This window comes from Ahaetulla prasina, chromosome 12 (genome assembly GCF_028640845.1).
Source record: "Ahaetulla prasina isolate Xishuangbanna chromosome 12, ASM2864084v1, whole genome shotgun sequence".
In the NCBI taxonomy this organism is placed as follows: domain Eukaryota; kingdom Metazoa; phylum Chordata; class Lepidosauria; order Squamata; family Colubridae; genus Ahaetulla; species Ahaetulla prasina.
In genome coordinates, this window is record NC_080550.1 from 13,053,505 (window position 1) to 13,074,068 (window position 20,564).

Consider the following 20,564-nt stretch of genomic DNA (forward strand, 5'->3'; position numbering starts at 1 on the left):
AAGAGGCGGACAGGCAGCCGGGGCGCCCGGTCAAGAAGGCTGCGAAACGGGGGCCCGGCCCTGTCACGTCCACCCTCTCCGGCCTGCCGGGGAGAGGGGGGGGGCGTGACGTCACGGCCCCTCCCCGCGCCTGCCCGAACTCGGCCCCCCGATCGGCATTTAAAGTTTAGCGCCCAGCGTTTCCTCCCATGGTGCCCCGCGCGGGCGTTTCTCCCTCTCCCTCCTCCCTTCGATCGGGTCCGGCGGCCGCGGCTGCCGGGGCCCGCGCAGGCGCACCGGGCGCCCCGTCCGCCATTTTGTGTCCGAGGCGACTGTGGAGCGATTAAACCGCGAGCTGGTGCTGGGCGCTGGCGGTGGCCGCTAGCGGCGGGGCAGCGGCAGCGGGCGCTTGGCGGAGCCCAACGGGGCGGGGCCCGGGGCAGCAGGGGCGGCCCGGAGGCGCCTCCGGGGCAGGTAAGCGGCGCGGGGGGTTTGCAGTCGCTTTCTCCGGCCTCTAGGTGTCACGATGGGGCTCGGGCTGGGACCCGCCGCGGCGCCGCCGCCGCCGCCGCCGAGGAGGAGGATGGGGAGCGGGGCTTTGTCTCCCTCTACCGTCCCCATCGCCCTGATGCCGGCCTGGTACTGCCGCCCATCGGCCTCGCCGCGCAGCGCCTCTGCCGGAACCAGGCCGCGCCTGGCCGAGGACGCCTCGGAGGCCGCCTTACGACGCCAGGCGAGCCCCGGGGCCGCCGTGCCCCGCGCCCGGCCGCTCCTCGAGCCCCGCCAGCGCTCTCCGCCCGCCTGAGGGGAGGGGACGGCGCGGGATTTGGCTGCGCCGCCTCGCCGCCATTACGGCTACGGCGGCTTCCCGGTTGCCGCTTCTTCCCTTCCCCCGTCCCGCCGCCGCCTCAGCAGCAGCAGCAGCAGCACCGCCCTCCTGGCTCCCCGGAGGCGTCCGCGGCTTCCCGGTTGCCGCTTCCTCCGCCCGCCTCCGCCTTTTCTTTTCTTTATTTCTTCCCTCCCCCGCCCAACCGGTCTTTCCTCCTGGCTTTCCTTCTCCGTCGTCGCCGCCGCCTCCGCTGCCTCCTCCCGTCCCGGCTGACCGTGTCCGTCCTCCGTGGGCGCCTGGTCCAGCGCGGCGGTCCGGCCGTCCCTGCCCGGCCGCCCGCCCGCCCGCTCCCGCCGGCCGCCTCCTCGCTGTGCGCGTTGCGGAGTGAGAGGCGCTGCGAGCTCAAGAGCGGGACTCGAGCTCCCTCTTGCAAGGCAGGCTGAGCTGCAGCGCCATGCAGCGCGGGAGAGCGCCAGGCGGGGACGCCCGAGCTCGCCCCGCAACCCGGCTCGCCTTTTTTTCCCCTCTCTGTCTCTTTCGCCTCTCGCCCCGCGACCCCCGAGGGGAGAAGGGCAGCGGACGGGGGGGGGGAAGAGGGCTCTCCCTCCTCCGTCTCACCCACCCACCCAAATGAACCCCGGATCGCCTCCTTTGCGGGCCCATTTGGCAGCTTCTGGTTCTTCCCCCCCCCCCCGCCCCGCTCCCTCCCTCTTCGATTCGGATCTCTTGGATCTGAATTTCCGCCCGATTCGCATTCATTGGACCGGCATTTCCCCTGATTCGGATCCATTGGGACTGCATCTCCTCGATTCGTATCTGTTTGGATCTGCATTTCCCCGATTTGGATCCATTGGATCCGCACTTCCCTAATTCGGATCCATTGCATCTGCATCTCCTCAGTTCGTATCTATTTGGATCTGCATTTCCACGATTCGAATCCATTGCATCTGCACTTCCCTAATTCGGATCCATTGGGACTGCATCTCCTCGATTCGTATCTATTTGGATCTGCATTTCCACGATTCGAATCCATTGCATCTGCACTTCCCTAATTCGGATCCATTGGGACTGCATCTCCTCGATTCGTATATATTTGGATCTGCATTTCCCCGATTCGGATCCATTGCATTTGCACTTCCCTAATTCGGATCCATTGGGACTGCATCTCCTCGATTCGTATATATTTGGATCTGCATTTCCCCTGATTCCGGATCTATTGCATTTGCATTTCAGGCAGCTGGGAAATGGAGGCCAGGCAAAAGGCACAGGCTGCTGCGGGGATTTTTGTTTTTTCCCTCTGCCCATCTTTGTGCCATATGTTCCCAGGGTTTAATGCTGGCAGCCTTGAAAGCTTTCTTTCCCCCCCCCTTTGCTTTGATTCTAGGGCAGGGTTTGTTTGGGGGAGGGGATTCGGTAGAAATGCACCTATTTTATTGGATGTTTTGTTTTACCCTCGGTTTTGGGGCTGCCTTGCTTTTTGGATCAGAAGGTTTGACAGTTGGGGAGGAAGGAAGCTGATGCTCCACCGAGCAGCTGCTGGTGGTAGAAAGTTGGTAGGCCTGTTGACTCTCTTCCTCAAATTAGGCGAGATCAGAGATGATAGCCCAGAGCGGTTTGCAATAAATAGGAGAAGCTGGGCAGGATCAGACCGAAGGCCTCTTTAAGTCTTGTTTTCTCAAACGCCAACCGGTTGCTTCTGGGGAAAAAACTCATGAGAAGGATGAAGGGTAATTGCTTCCGATAAAATCTTGGGTTACATCACTGGCTTGCTTTGCTCTGAGAGGGAAAGGTGCTCCTCCATATTCAAAAGCAGTTCCTTCCAGTTTGAACAGGCATCTGATTTAGAATTATAAAAACAAGGCTAGCTTGAATATTTTAGGCCGTCAGTTGATGTAGCGTGAATTTAGTACATGTCAGTATGACCGCAAATATCTCTCGATTGAGGGAATCTGAGCCACAGTATATTGGTCTGCAAGATAATTTCTAGATTAGAAAATGGAAATCCCACCTTGCATAAAATTCTGTTAAGGTGTTTAGGGCAAAATTGGGCTTTAGTTGCTTTTGTGCATACTAGCCAACATGTGCCAAAATCAAGCATTACTGTCTTCATACCATTAGCATAAAACACTTGCACATAATGAAGATGTGACTAAGACTGATGACCTAATCTGTACCTTATGTTACTAAAAAGTATTAGGAGGAAACCTGAATTAAGCCAAGCCATGGTGGGTGGAAGAGATCCGTGTGATAATAACCACGGCACATAGAATACTCTGAACTGGAGCAAAAAAAGTCAGTATGAGCTGAACAGCATAAATAGTATTAAAACCAAAGGGAAAATGAGATACACCGTAGATTAAACATACAATTACATGTAGCAAGGTGAAGGGCTAGGTGTTTTAATGACTGAAAAGGTTAAAATAACTAGAAGTTATTGGAGTTGTCCAGATTACACTTAAAAGTAGGGATCCATAGATTGATGGTGGATATTTATTAAAGCAGCACCTTCAACGGGTTTTTGACAGTGGGAACAATTGCTATTTTACCCCAGGAGTTACAATTCTGCTTTTGGCATATAAAATGCAATTAAAAGTTTCCAAAAGATAATTTTAGATAATTACCTTTAGATAATTTTATATATGGTCTTTTCATCGATAGCTTAGTTATTTGTATTAAAAAATACAGCTTTCAAGTATTATCCATTTCTTCAGTCTGTTTCCTCAACTATTCTAAAATGTGCTTCATTGCCAAAGAACTAAATTAATTGTTCTTTTTATTGTTACACATGGCTTCTCTTTCATTTTAATCCTTTGGCTACCATGAACATCATATGATTCTTAAATTACTATCTGTACTCTTCAGCCTAATACTGAATTGTACAAAAAAGTTAAATGTTTAAAAGTTAAATCCACAATGTATCTTTATCAGAAGTTCAATAATGTAAATTTATGGGGAAAATCTTTAAATGTTAAATGTGGGATGTTGAATTATGTACCAAGTAATATTATATAAATAGAACCTGACTTACATAGACAGAATCTCTGTCTTTGAGGAATCATTGTTCTAGTGTGCATGGCGGGGGTGGCTGAACGAACAATATTGAGAATTGAGAATTGATTGTATTAAAGATTGGGTTTTGGAAATCGATCATTTCTCTGTCTTGGAAAAGGCAATATTTTCTACTAATCAGAGGATAAATCAATAGGTTCTTTCGCATAAATGTTATGATATTTTATAATTTTTGAATACTGTTAATATTGTATTGAGTGTATTTGACAATGCTATTGTATTTTTTGTAAAGCAGTGACTGTAGTTTAATATATAAAATATATAGATTAGTTTTGTTTCTTTTCCTTGTCTTTTTATCATTTTTATTTTTATCTATTGTTTGCTTTTATTTTGTTAGTTTGCTTATATTCTGTATCCTATCCTTTCAATAAAGAATTTTTAAAAACACACAACAAAAGGTTAGGGGTTGGTTAAAGTTTGGAACCGATTGAATCAGTCTAGCAAGTATTACATGACTTCTATATATTTCTGTAACAAATAGAATTTTAACCTGCACTGCAGTTTCATTGATTTTAGAGACGGCTTATTCCTTACTACATTTTGCTGAATGGTTCACAGTATTGTACATACTTTCTTCCTCTGACCTGATATTAACAGCATATTGTAAAATATGATTCAGAATTACAAACTTACGTACTACCTCACTTTGGAAATAATCGCCTGTGTTTTGTGTAGGCCTTTAAAATCCCTGAGCTCTCCTGTCAATTGATTAACTTAACTGCATCCACCTTGTCATGGAATCAAGATACTTATCTAGTCTTACCTTCAATGCCGGATTTATCTAGTATCAATCTGTACTTTAACATAATTGTGTTGGCTTTTCGGTTAGCAGCTTTGCAAAAGACTGAATGTACCCTGAGTGTTTCTGACAGGACTTGATATATTGATTAATTGAAATATTCTGAATTCTTTTGAGCCATAAAATAATATTTTAGGAATTTACTGTACAAATATTGGGACCAAAAATGAGATTTATAGTTTAAAATCACACTTAATATTTTATTTTAAAATTTTTAACATATTATTTTTACATTGTTATAGTAAATGAGCCTTTTAACACATATAAATAACTGCATTGAAGTACTGCATGTAAATCACAACTTGTAATGTTTGGATAGTATAATCAGAACAGATTGAAATATAAAGTCTTAAGAGTAGAAAAACCAATTCAGGCTGTGACAGGCCCAAAGACACACAGCAAATTGCAGGTAATCCTCGACTTACAACTACAACTGAGCCCAAAATTTATGCTGCTAAGTTAGACATTTATTAAGTGAGTTTTGCCCCATTTTACAACTTTTCTTGCCACAGTTGTTAAGTGAATCCCCGCAGTTGTTAAGTTAGTAACATCGTTGTTAAGTGAATGTGGCTACTCCATTGACTTTGTTTGTCAGAAGTTCACAAAAGATGATCATATGATTCCGGCACACTGCAACTGTCATAAGTATGAGTCACCTGCCAAATGTCTGAATTTTGATCACATGACCACGGGGATGCCCTCGTGAGTTCCATTTTCGGCTGCACCATCCTTTGGCAACCCTCTGTCAGCGAAAACGGAGCTCGGGAGGGCTGCGGGCGGCCCTCCCGAGCTCTGTTTATGTTAGCAGAGGCACCGCGGGCCGGTCCTTTGCTGTTTCCAGGGCAGCCCTGGGGGCCATATCTAAGCACCCCGGGGGCCAGATCCAACCCCAAGGCCTTGAGTTTAATACCCATGTTTCATTTGGAAAGTGCATTTTATTTTGGATGGAATAAACAACGTATCCTTAACAGAAATAAATCCTGAAATGTTTTTGTTGTTCCAGGTTTCAGCTGAAAACAAAACCTGCAGGAATCGTGGGCTGATTTTATGGGGTGAGTAGGGAAAGATTCTTGTTTGATAAGGCTGGTATTTCCAAACAGTAACCAAAAAAGCTAGGGCTTCTGGACACAATTATCTCCCTCTGTTTATTGGTATTTAGAGTTATATTTATTTGAAATAAAGAGTTTTCAGTGTATTACCATGGCAGATACTTAATTATAGTTTACATTGATGATCTTATCCTCTTTTCAAAGCTATCTAAATAGTTATTGCTACATTTTATGTCAGTTATTCTTGACCAAAAGTGTGTTGCTATTCAGTCTTTCTAAGCTTTGCTTCATCTTTGCAGATAACCAGACGAGGGTACAATGCCTGTGGCCAAACAAGTCATACCAGAATAAGAAAAGAAATTATCTTGGGAGAAAAAGAAAACAAAGAAGATAGTTTTATGTGACTGATGTGCCACAATGGTGAGCAGCGATTATATGGCAAAAGGGATTTACTAAAACAAACAAGCTATTTTCAGAGAGGCTTTTTCGCAGCTCTGATCTGTTTCCATACATTTTTAAAAGACATCTAGGAATTTAGCTAAATACCACAGGAACATTCTATGTTACAATACCAATTTTACGTCTCCGCAGTTCCCTTTGGACATCACCTTAGTAATTCCAAGATCAGAACATTAAAACAGCATCATCACCCTCGCCTATGCTTAATTCACCCCTTTTTTTAAAAAAACCAAAGCAATTCCCAAAACCAAAAAGGGCCCCTTCCAGATGTCTAAGGAATTAGAGGGGTGAGTTGTTTGTTTTTTTGTGTGTGTGGGTTTTGTTTTTTTTTAAGAGTAATCTTGGGTTGCAAAGAAAATAGTCTGTTGTCCCTGGTGCCAAAGCTGGATATTAACATTTCTGATTTTTGGGGCTCTTGTCAAGCACGAAGAATCGGGACCACAAGTTAAATTCCAATTAAACTGATTTATTGCCCATGCCTATACCCAAGAATCTAGTCCACTAATGGTCAGCTCTAAATTGATGGTAGATCAGAGTTAATGGAATTCAAGGGGGTTGGGTTTAGATTGCTTGTGGGAACATAAGGACTCCAGGCTGATTCCTCTCTTGACTCCACCCCCAGCACAGCCTGTCCTTCTGCAGCTCAACTCATTTCAGTGATCTCCATTCTTGTTCCCTGTACCTAAGAATAGCTTCGGTGGGCATGGATATGGGAAGCCTGTATTGTTTCTTCCCTCTGTCCTTTTATCACTTCCCTGTTCCTGTTCACAAACCATCTAGTAGTTTTTATAATTTTCATTGGAGAAAGAGCTGGATCCTGCAGGGAGGCACTGCTATGAAGCAGATACTGTCGCATTACTGATCCCTAGTGGTTGGTTCCTCTTACTGCAAAAGGCTCAGGACCCTTAAGAAACATTTTGGCATCATTTTTAGCATGTTCAGATTGGGAGAATTATAAAGTAAATCTGTTCTACCAGAACCCATTTCTCTTCTGGTCCTGCCCAAGAGAACAATGGGGTTGGCGGTTAAGTCACCATGCTCAATGGTGCCCAAATGATTTTAGCAGTGGTTAACAATACAAGAAGTCTGATCATTTTCTCAGCAGCTGCAATCTGTCACATTTATCTGACCCGATTGCTTTAAGGCAGGGGTGAAATCCAGCAGGTTCTGGAGAACCGGTAGCGGAAATTTTGAGCAGTTCGGAGAACTGGCAAATATCACCTCTGGCTGGCCCCAGAGAGGGCTGGGAATGGAGATTTAATGGAGATTTTGTAGTATCCTTCCCCTGCCATGCCCACCAAGCCACGGCCACAGAACCGGTAGTAAAAAAAAAAGGGGATTTCACCCTGCTTTAAGGGTTCTGAGAATCTGCTCCATCAGTTCATGCAAGGTGCCAAAGCAAATGCTTAAGCAGGTTGTTCTCCTTTCATTTCTTCACCAGGAAGGTGACATGGAAGCAGAAGCAATTGAAACGATTGGGGAAGAATCTGAAACCTTCATCAAAGGCAAAGAACGGAAGACCTATCAGAGACGCCGGGAAGGCGGCCAGGAAGAAGATGCTTGCCCGATGCCGCCCAACCAAGCAGATGGGACTGAGGTAGTACAGGAGGTTAACGCTGGCGTTCAGATGGTCATGATGGAACAGCTTGATCCAACGCTGCTTCAGATGAAGACGGAAGTCATAGAAGGTGCCGTGTCACAAGACGCTGAAGCCACGGTGGACGACACCCAAATAATCACCCTGCAGGTTGTGAACATGGAAGAACAGCCCATCAACCTGGGCGAACTCCAGCTTGTCCAAGTGCCCGTCCCAGTGTCTGTCCCTGTCGCTACCACGTCCGTAGAACTTCAGGGGGCCTATGAAAACGAGGTCTCTAAGGGTGGGCTCCAGGAAGGGGAGCCCATGATCTGCCACACGCTCCCTTTGCCAGAAGGCTTCCAGGTAGTCAAGGTTGGGGCCAACGGCGAGGTGGAGACCCTGGAGCAGGAGGAACTTCAGCCTCAGGAGGATCCCAACTGGCAGAAAGACCCAGACTATCAGCCCCCCACCAAAAAGACAAAGAAAACCAAAAAGAGCAAACTCCGTTACACTGAGGAGGGAAAAGATGTGGACGTGTCCGTGTATGATTTTGAAGAGGAGCAGCAGGAGGGCTTGCTTTCGGACGTCAACGCCGAGAAAGTGGTGGGCAACATGAAGCCCCCCAAACCGACAAAAATTAAAAAGAAAGGTACGTTGGGCAGTTCAACCTGGAGGCTGGGTGGACAGACCTTCACAATTTGTCCTGTAGATCAGGGGTCTCGAACCTTGGCAACTTTAAGACTTGTGACTTCAACTCCCAGAATTCCTCAGCCAGCTTTGCTTAAAGTCTTAAAGTTGCCAAGGTTGGAGACCCCTGCTGTAGATTAATTATCCCACTGCTCTTGAATTTCTCCAGGGCAGAAGTTTAATTGATTAAACAACCCAGCCAGGTTCAGAAAGACTAGTCTCGATGATGGCTTAATTGTGATCTAGGTCTTCCTTGAAAGGTATGACTCTCTGCACAGAGATTCATATAACCGAGTGTTCACGCCAGATGTGGGAATCTGGCCGGAAGGCATATCCCCTCAGCAGAGACAGGATTGCTCCCCCAAGTGATTTATGTTGTGTTTTATGGCCTAGTTAATGTTAGCTGATCCCTCTGCCTTCTTCCCGTTAGGCAGAAAGACAGGATACAAATCAAGTTGTTATCCTGGATAATGACTAAAAGCTTTCTCTGGGTTGCCCTCAGATGCGCTGCACATTTATCCCTTTAATTGGGCATATTGTCTTGTTAGAAATGGAAATGGGGGAGGGGGGGAATGACAGGTAGCAGGTTCTGCCTCAGAACAACGACCGTCCTTTTCTGAACAGGGGTGAAGAAGACATTCCAGTGTGAACTGTGCAGCTACACCTGCCCCCGGCGTTCGAACCTGGACCGTCACATGAAAAGCCACACGGACGAGAGGCCACACAAGTGCCACCTTTGCGGCAGAGCCTTCCGGACAGTCACACTGCTGAGAAATCACCTCAATACTCACACAGGTACCGTGAAAGGAGACGCCCGTCCTGCCATTTTCTAATAGGCTCCTTGGAGTGACTGCTGGTTTGGGAAGTGCAAATGGAAGGTTTGATCGTTCTGTGGTGAATGTACGTGCATTTGTGGTGCATCAGAAATATATAGCACATAAATTGTTCGAGTACCAGTTGCGTAGCGTAGGAAAAGAACATTATCTTGAGCTATATATAAATAACTTGTCGGTTCCTACCTCTTAAAACGGGGGTCCCCAAACCCCAGTCTGTGGCCCCGTGCTGGGCCGCTGAACCGGGCTGCGGAAGTGGTAAGCGAGGGCATGTGTGCACGTGAAGCTAAATTTGTGAAACGGGGACACTTGTGTGCAAAACCAATCCCTCTCCCCTCCCCTGCCACTGCCAGTCTGCGGAACTGGAAAGGTTGAAGACTGCTGTCTTAAAAATACTTTATGGGTAATCAGAACACAGAGTACATATAAAGGGATCTCCGTTTTTAAAAATAAAATAGCACAATTGAGACTTGCATGTTATTGTGGTCTCAGTCAAATGAAGCCATTGCCTGTTTGAATATAATATAATAATCCATCAGGTACTCGTCCTCACAAGTGTCCTGACTGTGACATGGCCTTTGTGACAAGTGGAGAGTTGGTTCGACATCGCCGCTACAAACATACCCATGAGAAGCCATTCAAGTGTTCCATGTGTGACTACGCCAGTGTGGAGGTGCGTTTCGTGTCCAGTTTTCTATCGCTGCTGTTGTACGATAGCTACACCGATTTTCCCATTCAGTGTTTTGCTTGGAGCTTTGAAAGAGTTGCCTTCATAATTGACGTTTGTTTCCGGGTCTTAAAAGCGTTCAGGTGGATCCATCGTTCAGGTACATTGTGGCTGATATAAAGCGGAACTTCAGTGCTGCCTCTTTCTGCATAGAAACTTGTTGAAAATCTACCTTCTTTAATTTCAGTGTCGCCTGGAAACCATTTTATGGATTATAATTTTGTCACATTCAGAGCTGGGGCTTCTTGGAACATGAGATCCTAAAGCACTAGATTTTGTTCGATTATTTTATAAAGTCAAGACTGAACTGTCTCAGATTAGTTATAAATTCTTGATAACACTTATTATTTTGACTTACTTTTATTCTTGCATCCAAGACGGGTCATCTTTACTCAGCAATTTATTGGACAACTGCAGGTAGTTCTTGACTCACAACAGTTCATTTAGTTACCATTCAAAAAAGTGACTTATCACCATTTTTCAAATTTATGACTTAAGCAGCATCCCCATGGTCATGTGATCAAAATAGAGACATTTGGCAACTGACTCATATTTATGACGGTTGCAGAGTCCTGGAGTCACATGATCCCCTTTTGCAACCTTCTGATAAGCAAAGTCAGTGGGCCCACCAGATTCACTTAACAACCATGTTAACAACTGCATAATAACTCAACAACTGCATAATAACTCAACAACTGTGGTGTTTCAGAATGTAAAATGGAGCAAAACTCATTTAACCAATGTCTCGCACAGCAACAGAAATTTTGGACTCAATTGTGCTCGTAAGTCGAGGACTACCTGTATTTTACATTATTGTATTTTTACATTATTACAAGAACGTATATGCAGAAAATATACTGAACAGGAGAAAGGCAGCAGATCTACCCTTGTTATATAAACTCTGTCATCAAACATACCTCCATAATTTCACCCCAGAAGAAATGAACCTGCTCCTTCTCTGAAATGATCTCTTGGGCTCTGCTAAAGAGGGGTTACAGCGAACCTTTCAAAATGAAAAGGTTTTATAACGCAAGTTGAGTGACAGGCAGTTTGAGAGGAGAGGAAACGCTTCTTTACAAGCCTGTAATTGTAACCCTTGATTATTTTCTGTTGACTTTCGGAGGCTGGTCGTGAGCAGAATGTGCCGAGTTCTCAGAATGTGTTTCAACTACTGAAAATGAAATATATTTCTCAAATGCGCAGAAGAGCTCATAATTCTGGATGCTCTGATGGCCTTTGGACTTCAGTTAGATTTATTTTTATGCCGGCGCTTCTCTGTATTGAAAATGTTGTGTCGTGTCAGCAACTGGCAGCAGATTAAAACGACTCATAAAATTTAAAACTCATCGTAATAATATTTTTAAAGGTAAAGGGTTTAAACAAGCACATTCACATTGAGCGTACAAGCAGAAGACTTCGGATAAAAAGCTCAGAGTTAGGATAGCTGCTGACTTCTGAATTTATGGATCAGAGAGAGAGAGAGAGAATGCTTCAAGGGATAAGATGTTCCTCACAATCCCTGCCACTCTCAAGAAGCAGCTTTATCTATTTTTTATATTTCATAATTCAATTCTGGAGTGCATTTTTACAATATTAATAATTTGGGCTTTTGAATAATCTTAGGTAATCTCTTGCCTGTTTCTATCATTGCAGGATATAAAGGGCTCCCATTCTAAAACAATCCTCTTTTAAATATGAGTCATTATTTGATAGCTAGGAACTATTTTTTAATATTTCAAGAATACCTTTTTGTGCCACAAAGAATAAATGAATTATTTATGCATCATGCTGTTCAAAAGGGGAAAGTTTTAAGGCTTGTTTTTAATCGCATCGGACCGGTCTACAAGCCAGTCTTGATACTGCGGGTAGTCGTCAACTTAGTGACCAGAATTAAGCCCAACATCTATGTTGTTAAGTGAGGCATTTGTTGAGTGAGTTTTGCCCCATTTTACCACCTTTCTTGCCACACTCGTTGAGTGAATCACTGAAGTTGTCAAGTTAGCAACACGGTTGTTAAGTGAATCTGGCTTCCCCATTGACTTTGTCAAATGTCATAAATAACGAACCAGTTGTCAAGCATCCCAAGTTTGATCACACGACCACGGGGGACGCTGCAATGGCCATAAGTGTGAAAAACGGTCACCTGTCACTTTTTCTGGTGCTGTTGTAACTTTGAACGGTCACTAATCAACTGTTGTTACGTCGACGCCTGCCTGCATTTGTTTCCCTATTGAAAGGCCTTTTCCTTTTATCGTTCCAGAAGCGCATAGGATTTTTTAAAAATTCTTTTTCGCTGTAGTGTGTTGTGTCTTGCCCGCTCTCACCGCAGCTGGGGCCTTCTTATCTGCTTCCGAACGCTGAGGAATGTCCTAGTATGCCTCCCGGCCCCAGCCCTGGCTCCATGCCCAGACAGGCTGAGGAGGAGGAAGCACCTCCCGGCCCCAGCCCTGGCTCCATGCCCAGGCAAACGGAGCAACTAGACCCCTTCCCCTCCCCCACAGCATGTGAGCCTGAGGGAGGTCAATTACCAACAGCTGCCGACTGGAGTGACCCTCGCTTCAGAAGAATTGATAGGCGGCGGCGACAGAAGGAAGGGAGGGGCAGGCCTGGATAAGTGCTGAGTCATGGAGCCACACCCCATGACCTATATAAAGGATCTGCTTTCTGGCATTCTCTGAGTCAGGCAAAGTCGAACATATCTTGCTGAAGTCACTTTCTGGTCTCCTGCCTGCCTTGAGGACTTTGGCAGAGCTGCAGAGGCACACCTGATTCGGATTTCCCTGACCCGGCCGTCAGCGGAGGAGTGGGACACGACATAGTGATCTGCGCATTGCTAATCTCCCTTCAATATTTTTGGGTTTCAGGTTAGCAAGTTGAAACGCCACATTCGTTCTCACACTGGGGAACGCCCATTCCAATGCAGCTTGTGCAGCTACGCCAGCAGAGATACTTACAAGCTAAAGAGGCACATGAGGACCCATTCTGGTATGGATTACGCTTTGTTAAAAATGACAGTGAGTGTGTGCTGAAAGCTCTCTCTCTCCCTCTCTCTCTCTCTCTCTCTCTCTCTCTCTCTCTCTCTCTTTCTTTCTTTCTCTCTCGCTTGTGTCCGATTTCTTGATTGTCCTACAAGGGGCGGCATTCATTTTAAGATTTCAGGGAGTTTAGTTAAAATCTGTTCTGGTAAATGAGGCTGCCTATCACTAAAAGCAACCAGCTTGTTTTCATGCTCATTCCTGATATTTCAAACCTTTGTAAAGCGTGTGGTAAGCACTGAAAACAGAGGTTCTCTTACAGTAGTTAATACAACATTTATTCTGTATAACTGGAACAGTTTGACAATTGAATTAGATTTTGAGACTGTTCCCACAACAAGTTAAAACAGAATTGCTTTTCTTCGCTTTGTTTGCTTAACAGTAAGCTCGTATTTGTTACAATAAATACAATTCCTTTTGGTCAGTTAAGCAGAGTTTGAAATCATGTTTTTGACTTGATTGCAATTATGATACAGTATGATGTGTGAAGCAAGATATGTAAGTTTTGCGTTTTTATGGATTTCTATTTTATTCCTAATTTGTGCTCTGCCAAAGTCTCTAACCCAACCTTTCTCAATTGGAAAATAAAATAATTGTGTTGGTGTTTGTTTGTTTTTTACTTTGCATGCTGCGCAATGTGAGCTCACAGGGGTGGGAATTTTTACACATCATAACTCAACTTACTGATTCTGATTGCATACTATGGGATGTAGATACTATAATTTTTACTCTGGGGCTCCCTGAGAACTGAAAATAATTTCAAGGATTCCTCCAGAGTGAAAAGATTGAGAAATACTATAACCACTGAAATAAATGTAAGAATGTCTAAAAAGGAGAATTGATGAGGAAACTATAAACAAACAGTGCATATGTGGTTTGTTAGCAAAACCTAGTTTTGATTTTGGCTTATAGATGCAAGCTCATATTCTCTATCCCTTTATCCACAATGCCTTCCCCACATCTGGGCCTCTTGAGCTAACCATTTCTTCTCCTTGGTTCCAAAGGTGAGAAGCCCTACGAGTGTTATATTTGCCACGCTCGCTTCACCCAGAGTGGGACCATGAAGATGCACATCCTGCAAAAGCACACGGAAAATGTGGCCAAGTTCCACTGCCCCCACTGTGACACAGTGATTGCACGAAAGAGCGACTTAGGTGAGCGTTGCGGGAGTTGAGGCTTCTGCGAAAAAGGAGAGGCAGACTGTCCCAAATTCACCCATCCAGCTTTTCGTGCCTAAGATGGGACTCGAGCTCAAGAACTCACGGTTTCAAACCTGGTGCTTTAACCACTAGACCCAACTTGCCTAAATCCTGGCATTTTAAATGCTTTATGTTAGCATCATCAGGCAGGAGTCTAGTGGCCCACTTAAATATAAAAAAATCAGCTATAGGGAAGATGTTCGTGTCCCTCAGGCTCCTCCCCATGTGATGATGATTTAAAGACGGAGGGTTCCACGTGACTGTCTCTTCCCAGGTGTCCATTTGCGGAAGCAGCATTCCTACATTGAGCAGGGCAAGAAGTGTCGTTACTGTGACGCCGTGTTCCACGAGCGATACGCACTCATCCAGCACCAGAAGTCTCACAAAAATGAGAAGCGCTTCAAATGTGACCAGTGCGATTATGCGTGCCGACAGGTAAGGGATGGACCCTCAAGGAAACTTGAGATCTTCTAGATCGGTTCATTTATACCACCTTGGGGCTATTTGTGGGTCGTTTGCGCCCCTTTGATCTCCTGCCCTCTTGATTCCACTCAGGAACGGCACATGATCATGCACAAGCGAACCCACACTGGAGAAAAGCCTTACGCCTGCAGCCATTGCGACAAAACCTTCCGCCAGAAGCAGCTGCTGGACATGCACTTCAAGCGCTACCACGATCCCAACTTCGTCCCAGCTGCCTTCGTCTGCTCTAAGTGTGGCAAAACGTTCACACGCCGTGTAAGTGCTCAGAACACATGGGAAGATTGGGGGGGGGCGACACACACGAGTGTTGCAGGGCGCTCCGAGTGAAGTACTAGTAAATAAGAGAAGGAGATGGATGGTGTCTTCACACCAGTGGGTTACCAAGACTCCCCCTGTGTTATGTTTCTGGCAAAGTCAGCCAGAGCTCATGTTCTGCGAACCCTGCTGTGGGAATCATCTGGATGGCATTTGCCGCTTTTAAAAACGGGAACTGTTTGAGGGCTGCAACACATCGAGGCAAGGACAGGAGAAATGTGGCCTGGACTGTCACAGCTGCCAGCTGCTAATGGCCTTGAAACCCAGAGTTGGGAAGGGTGTTTTTCTTTTTTCCTCCCACTTTTGCAAATGAAGGTTAAAGAACAAAATGGGTACAATTAAGCCTTACACATGTTTGAGACACTCTTTCTTCCCCTCTTGAAGCTTCTGAAATCCTCTCCCAAATAGACCCAGGCCTCACCCATTTTTACAGTATGAGCTTAGTGTGCCACTCAGCATGGCAGAAAAGAGCCAACAGAACTTGCACAGTCTTGTTTTATTACACGCTGCTGCCTTCTACTTTTTTTGTTTGTGGGGGGGAAGGGGTGTCTTTTCTATCGCTTGTCTCAGAAGCTGCGTGACCCATGTTGTCTTTGACACATAACGTGTTACGTGTTCTTGCAAACCGAAGCAGCTTGAGCGGAGGTCAGGTTGCGTCAAGCTTAATTCTTTTTTTTTGGGTCTTCCAAAAGCTGGCAATCAATGCAGATTCTTTAAAAAGCGGGAGATTGTGAGTTCTAGTTCATGAGTAACCATGGACCAGTCACTCTGTCTCCCAGCCCCAGGAGCGAAGCAATGAGAAACCACTTGCAAGAAAACTTCAGGGACTTGTCCACATAGTTGCCAAGAATGATCTGAAGGCAGTTGTTGTTTTTTTTAAATGAATTTCCTGATTCAGTGGGGGAGGTTGTTCAGATACCTCTCATTGCATGCAGCCAACACCTAACACTTGCCTGCCTTTCTTTAACCAGAACACAATGGCCAGACATGCAGATAATTGTTTAGGCCCCGATGGAGTTGAAGGAGAGAACGGAGGGGAGCCCAAGAAGGGGAAACGTGGGCGGAAGAGAAAGATGCGCTCCAAGAAGGAGGATTCTTCTGACAGCGGTAAGAAAGAGAGAAGAGCTCCAGAAACATTTTAGATCTCCGGAACGTGCTGATGGATTCCTAAGTCACTGCAGGTGTTGTCAGCTGTTAACACAGAGCACAAAATAGTAACTTGCCAGTAGCCACCTCGACCATTTCAGTTTCTGAGCAGTGGCAAAAAAACATTGATAAGAGTACAACAAGGATCTTTAGGCAGAAGATTGAGGGTGGGAGGCATTCCTTCTTTTAAGAAAGCTGTTGGTGTATCTCGGGTCTGCAAACTTGGCTCTTTTAAAACTTGTGGACTTCAACTCCCAGAGTTCCTCAGCTGGGAATTGAAGTCCACAAGTCTTAAAAGAGCCAAGTTTGCAGACCCCTGGTGTATCTCAACTTGTCCAAGGAAAATATTCATTTTCAGTGTTCCTTTCTGCCATTCCATTAATAATAGGTCTCATAATAATTGACGTCTTTCAGTTTAAAACATTCAGAGTGAAACTAAACATACTCATGGTGTATGCAAACATATTTACACACACACACACAAACGCAGTCATCACTTTTCCACCAAAGCTTTGCAAGTAACAAAAGTAATTTCACCCAACTGAAATTTCTGGCAGTGGCATTTGGGCTTCCTTCCGTTGCCCAGCCACCTTTCGAATGGAAGGCTTCTTTCTGGTAGAAGCATTAACCTGACAGCTTTGCCTAGGGCTGTGATGGCGAACCTGTGGCACGTGTGCCAGAGATGGCACGCGGAGCCCTCTTTGTGGGCACGCGGGCTTTCGCCAGCTTCTCTTCTGGTTTCCAGCGTGGGCATGTACGCTGGCCAGCTGGTCTTCGCACGTGCCGGAGCGCCAGAAATTCCGAAGACCAGCTGGCCGGCACTCACGTGCGCACCGGAAACTGGAAGACCAGCTGGCTGGCGCATGCACACCTGCCAGCTGGTCTTTGGGTTTCTGGGCTCTAGCGTGCGCGCGTTCCAGTCTCAGCACTTGGTGCCATCACTGGCCTAGAGGGGACATACTTAGGCAGTTTGCATTTTATTTTCTTCATTGTTCGTTGCCTTGATATATATATATATCATATATTTATATATTTTAAAAAATCCTTGCTCATATTAAAGAGGAAAACGCTGAACCAGAATTGGATGAGAATGAGGAGGAAGAAGAAACAGCGGTTGAAGTTGAGGCTGAACCAGAAGTGGAAGTGGAACCTGTGGCCCCAACTCCTCCACCAGCCAAGAAGCGGAGAGGACGTCCACCAGGCAAAGCCAATCAACCCAAACAGCCCCAGCGTAAGTTAACCATTTCTCTACAAATGACTGCAGGGCCCAGTCTTAGAAATAAAGGGGGGAAGTTCAAAGTCAGGTGAGATGAGGAGCTTGAGGATACTTGGAAGAGCCGTCTTCAGCAACACTGGAGATCTCCGGAGCTGTTTTTGGACCAGATAACACAAGCTACATCTGCATGAGGCCAGCTCAGGCCGAGTTTGGGCCCTGCAGAATCCCTGCTTTTAGCAAGAAGTGCCAAGAAGATTTTGCTGGGGACAGATTTCATGAGTGGAAGCTAGGCAACTGCCAGTCAGAATTTACATTCACTGGTTTTTTGACTCCCTTTTACTTACTGTAGTTAACCTGAGCCATGGTTTGGGCTTCAGGTCAAGTAACACCACACGCTGTGATTAATCTAAAACCAGGAGCAAAAGCATTTAATCTCAAGGGAAATGCAATAGGACAAACGGTCCCTCCTGTCTGGCCATTATTGTAACGCTCCACTGCAGTGTCATCGGTGGATTGGAAACAGGCTTCTGGCTCATTGAAAAGAAGGCCCTATCCTTTAGATCCAACCTTGGCAACTACCTGTGGACTTCCAATTCCCAGAATTCCCCGGCCCTATTTTTCTACATCATATCGTATGGTGTGATTCTTGTGTAATTAAAGCAAAATAAGGTTCATTAGATTTCAGAGAACGTATGAGTTGGAAGGACTCTTCTTGGTTGATCGAGTCCAAGGGTGTCCAGCCATGACCATTTAAGTCCTGTGGACTTCAACTCCCAGAATTCCCCAGCCACGCTTGTTTTAGATCCTGTGAAATTGCCTAGCAAGGGGCAAACCATGTCAGTGACTTTACATGATCTCCAGGCAGAACCTGATTTGTCTTCCCTCCCCCCCTTCCTTTTTTTTTGTTTTGTTTTATCCATTAGCTACAGCAATCATTCAGGTGAAAGACCAGAGCACTGGTGCAATTGAAAACATTATTGTGGAAGTGAAGAAAAAGCCCGAAGCAGAGACTGTCGGGGCTACTCCAGGAACTCAGCCAGCAGCAGTGGAAGCGCCCAATGGAGACCTCACCCCAGAGATGATCCTTAGCATGATGGACCGGTGATGGAGGAAGGGTTAACGCTCTTCACTGAACTGGCCTGGGCTCTTTTTGAACTGGCTCAATCCGTTTTATTTTATTATTTTATTTTCCTTCTTACCTTATTTTCAGCTTTGGGAAATGCACCGTTTTGTTTTTTTTTAGACCGTTCTACCAAACAACCTGGGCAACAAAACTTCAAATGATGATAGGATGTGATTTGCCTAGAATATTCTCCCCCCATCCTCCCTCCCTCTCTCCCTCTCTCTCTCTCTGTTTAATGTTAACCTAACAGGATCATGGAACATGGGGTGATTTTTATTTTTAATTTGCTGGTTGATTTTCTCAGTTCCCTAAAGTCGTTTTTTGCAAATCACTCAATCCAGTTAACTGTTAGTGCCAGGCCGTGGTTGGCCTTCTCCGTCTGGACTTTGTCCGGACTGTTCTGGAGCTGTTTATGCATTTCTAGAAGCCCCCGGCTTCATTTTTTGTCCCCTCTTGTCTAGAGATTTTTTAATTGTAAATTCAGACTCAGGAGGATTGTAAAACTGATATTGCATTTTAGTTTTGCTTTTTCTTACCCGAACCCTCTCCTCCCTGGCGCCACATCAGCACTGTAGGTTCAGCATGCTTCACCACTACCCCGTCTCTCTCCCAGATGCTTTGCTGTCTGCAGGGCATCTTTGTAATGATCGAGCTTGTAAATAACTTTTTTTTTTTTTACATTTTAATCTCTTTTTTTTTTTCCATTTAAGAGGTTTTTTGGGGTGGGGTGGGGCTTATAGTTTAAAAGGAAAAAAAAAACCCTGTCATTTTTAACTATTGCAACTAGGAATTATGCAGGAATTGGTACCGAATGAAATACTGGAACCTATCAAGTCAGTGGGAGAGCGCTACCTGGGTTAAAAGTGGTAGATATCCACACCTCAGCTCAGTTTCTTAGTACATGAACTTGGTCTCAAAGCGTGTGTCCCTTTAAAAGCGCCCTTTTGAGTTTCAAGTTGTCATAACTCTTTTCTTTGCTCTCTCTCTTGCTCTCTCTCTCTCTCTCTCTCTTTTTTTTTTTTGGCTGTGTGTGTGTTTATAAATTCTGTGTTTAAAAGCCAAGGTGTTAATTTGTAATAGGGCTTCCCAGCCCGTCAAAACCTAGGGCAGGAAATTTTACTAGGTCGGTGATCATAAAATTTGGGGGTTTAATTAAAATTTAAAAAAATAAAATGAAATTAAAGAATAATGTGAAATTTAAAAATAAATAAAAAGGATGCCTGTATATCAGACCATCACATGTTAAAAACGCGTAAGCTTTTTATAGAGCCTCAGTCTTGCTGATTTCAGAACCAAGAACTTTTGTTCTATGTATTGCTTTTAAGAGAGCTATCAGGTTAGCTATCCAATTCTAGGTTGATGCATTTTTGTACTTAGCTGTACTGTGTGATATTTTTCATTATTTTAGGAAACCAACATGAAATAAAACATCATAAAACGTATAATGGGGTTTGGACTATGGGAAGGAGAATATACTGCTGTACAGCTAATAAATAATAATGATTATCCTCTGCGTTCGTGAGTTTGTGTGTGCTTTCTAGTTTTTGGGGCATTCAACAGGTATGCATGCGTCTGTGTGTGTCAATTTTAGCAAACATGGGGCACATTTTGTTTTATTTGGGGTGGGGAGGAGAAGACACTCATTTTTTTTATACCTCTCTGTTGGCAGTTGCTTGTGCCTTTGGGCAGCTTTGTATATACAGTAACATGAATAAGAGCTGTGCATTTCTAGTTATGGAGATGTGCAGCATTCCATGATTGCATGATATTCATGCCAAAATGTAATTTTATAAAAAAAAAAAAAAGAATATCTTAGTATGTAGGGATCAGCCATAAAATATCTGAAACTGCCATTGAACCTGCAAACACCCTTGAATAATACATGTGAAATCCCCATTTTAAAAATACCAGTAATTTAAACATCGACAAAACGTTGACAGTCTCTTTCATTCCTACTCAAAACTTGCTTGAGAGGTACCTTGCAAGATAATATAAGTATCGTAGGGATCTTGATATCTCACAAGGCTTTGTGTGCAC

The 20,564-nt window shown here is 44.8% G+C and overlaps 1 protein-coding gene across 2 annotated transcripts; it reads left to right on the forward strand.

Moving 5' to 3' along the window:
- Positions 1-314: 314 nt before the first annotated feature.
- On the forward strand, positions 315-20,033 carry CTCF (CCCTC-binding factor). Of its 2 annotated transcripts, XM_058155068.1 has the most exons (13): positions 315-453; positions 5,680-5,728; positions 6,025-6,145; positions 7,626-8,412; positions 9,075-9,245; positions 9,823-9,956; positions 12,875-12,995; positions 14,050-14,199; positions 14,519-14,679; positions 14,800-14,982; positions 16,014-16,149; positions 17,249-17,419; positions 18,328-20,033. In XM_058155068.1, the coding sequence occupies exons 3-13, from the start codon at positions 6,143-6,145 to the stop codon at positions 18,507-18,509; spliced, it is 2,199 nt and encodes a 732-aa protein (XP_058011051.1). In that variant the 5' UTR covers positions 315-453; positions 5,680-5,728; positions 6,025-6,142; the 3' UTR covers positions 18,510-20,033. The 2 variants fall into 2 exon arrangements, with proteins under 2 accessions (XP_058011051.1, XP_058011052.1); XM_058155069.1 differs by lacking the exon at positions 315-453 and having other exon boundaries at positions 5,459-5,728.
- Positions 20,034-20,564: the final 531 nt, after the last annotated feature.

What these genes read in the sequence shown, in the direction of transcription:
- CTCF (XM_058155068.1), top strand. An exon ending in TGCACGAAAGAGCGACTTAG is followed by an intron (nt 14,200 to 14,518) that starts GTGAGCGTTGCG and finishes GTCTCTTCCCAG; the next exon opens with GTGTCCATTTGCGGAAGCAG. An exon ending in GCAAAACGTTCACACGCCGT is followed by an intron (nt 14,983 to 16,013) that starts GTAAGTGCTCAG and finishes TTCTTTAACCAG; the next exon opens with AACACAATGGCCAGACATGC.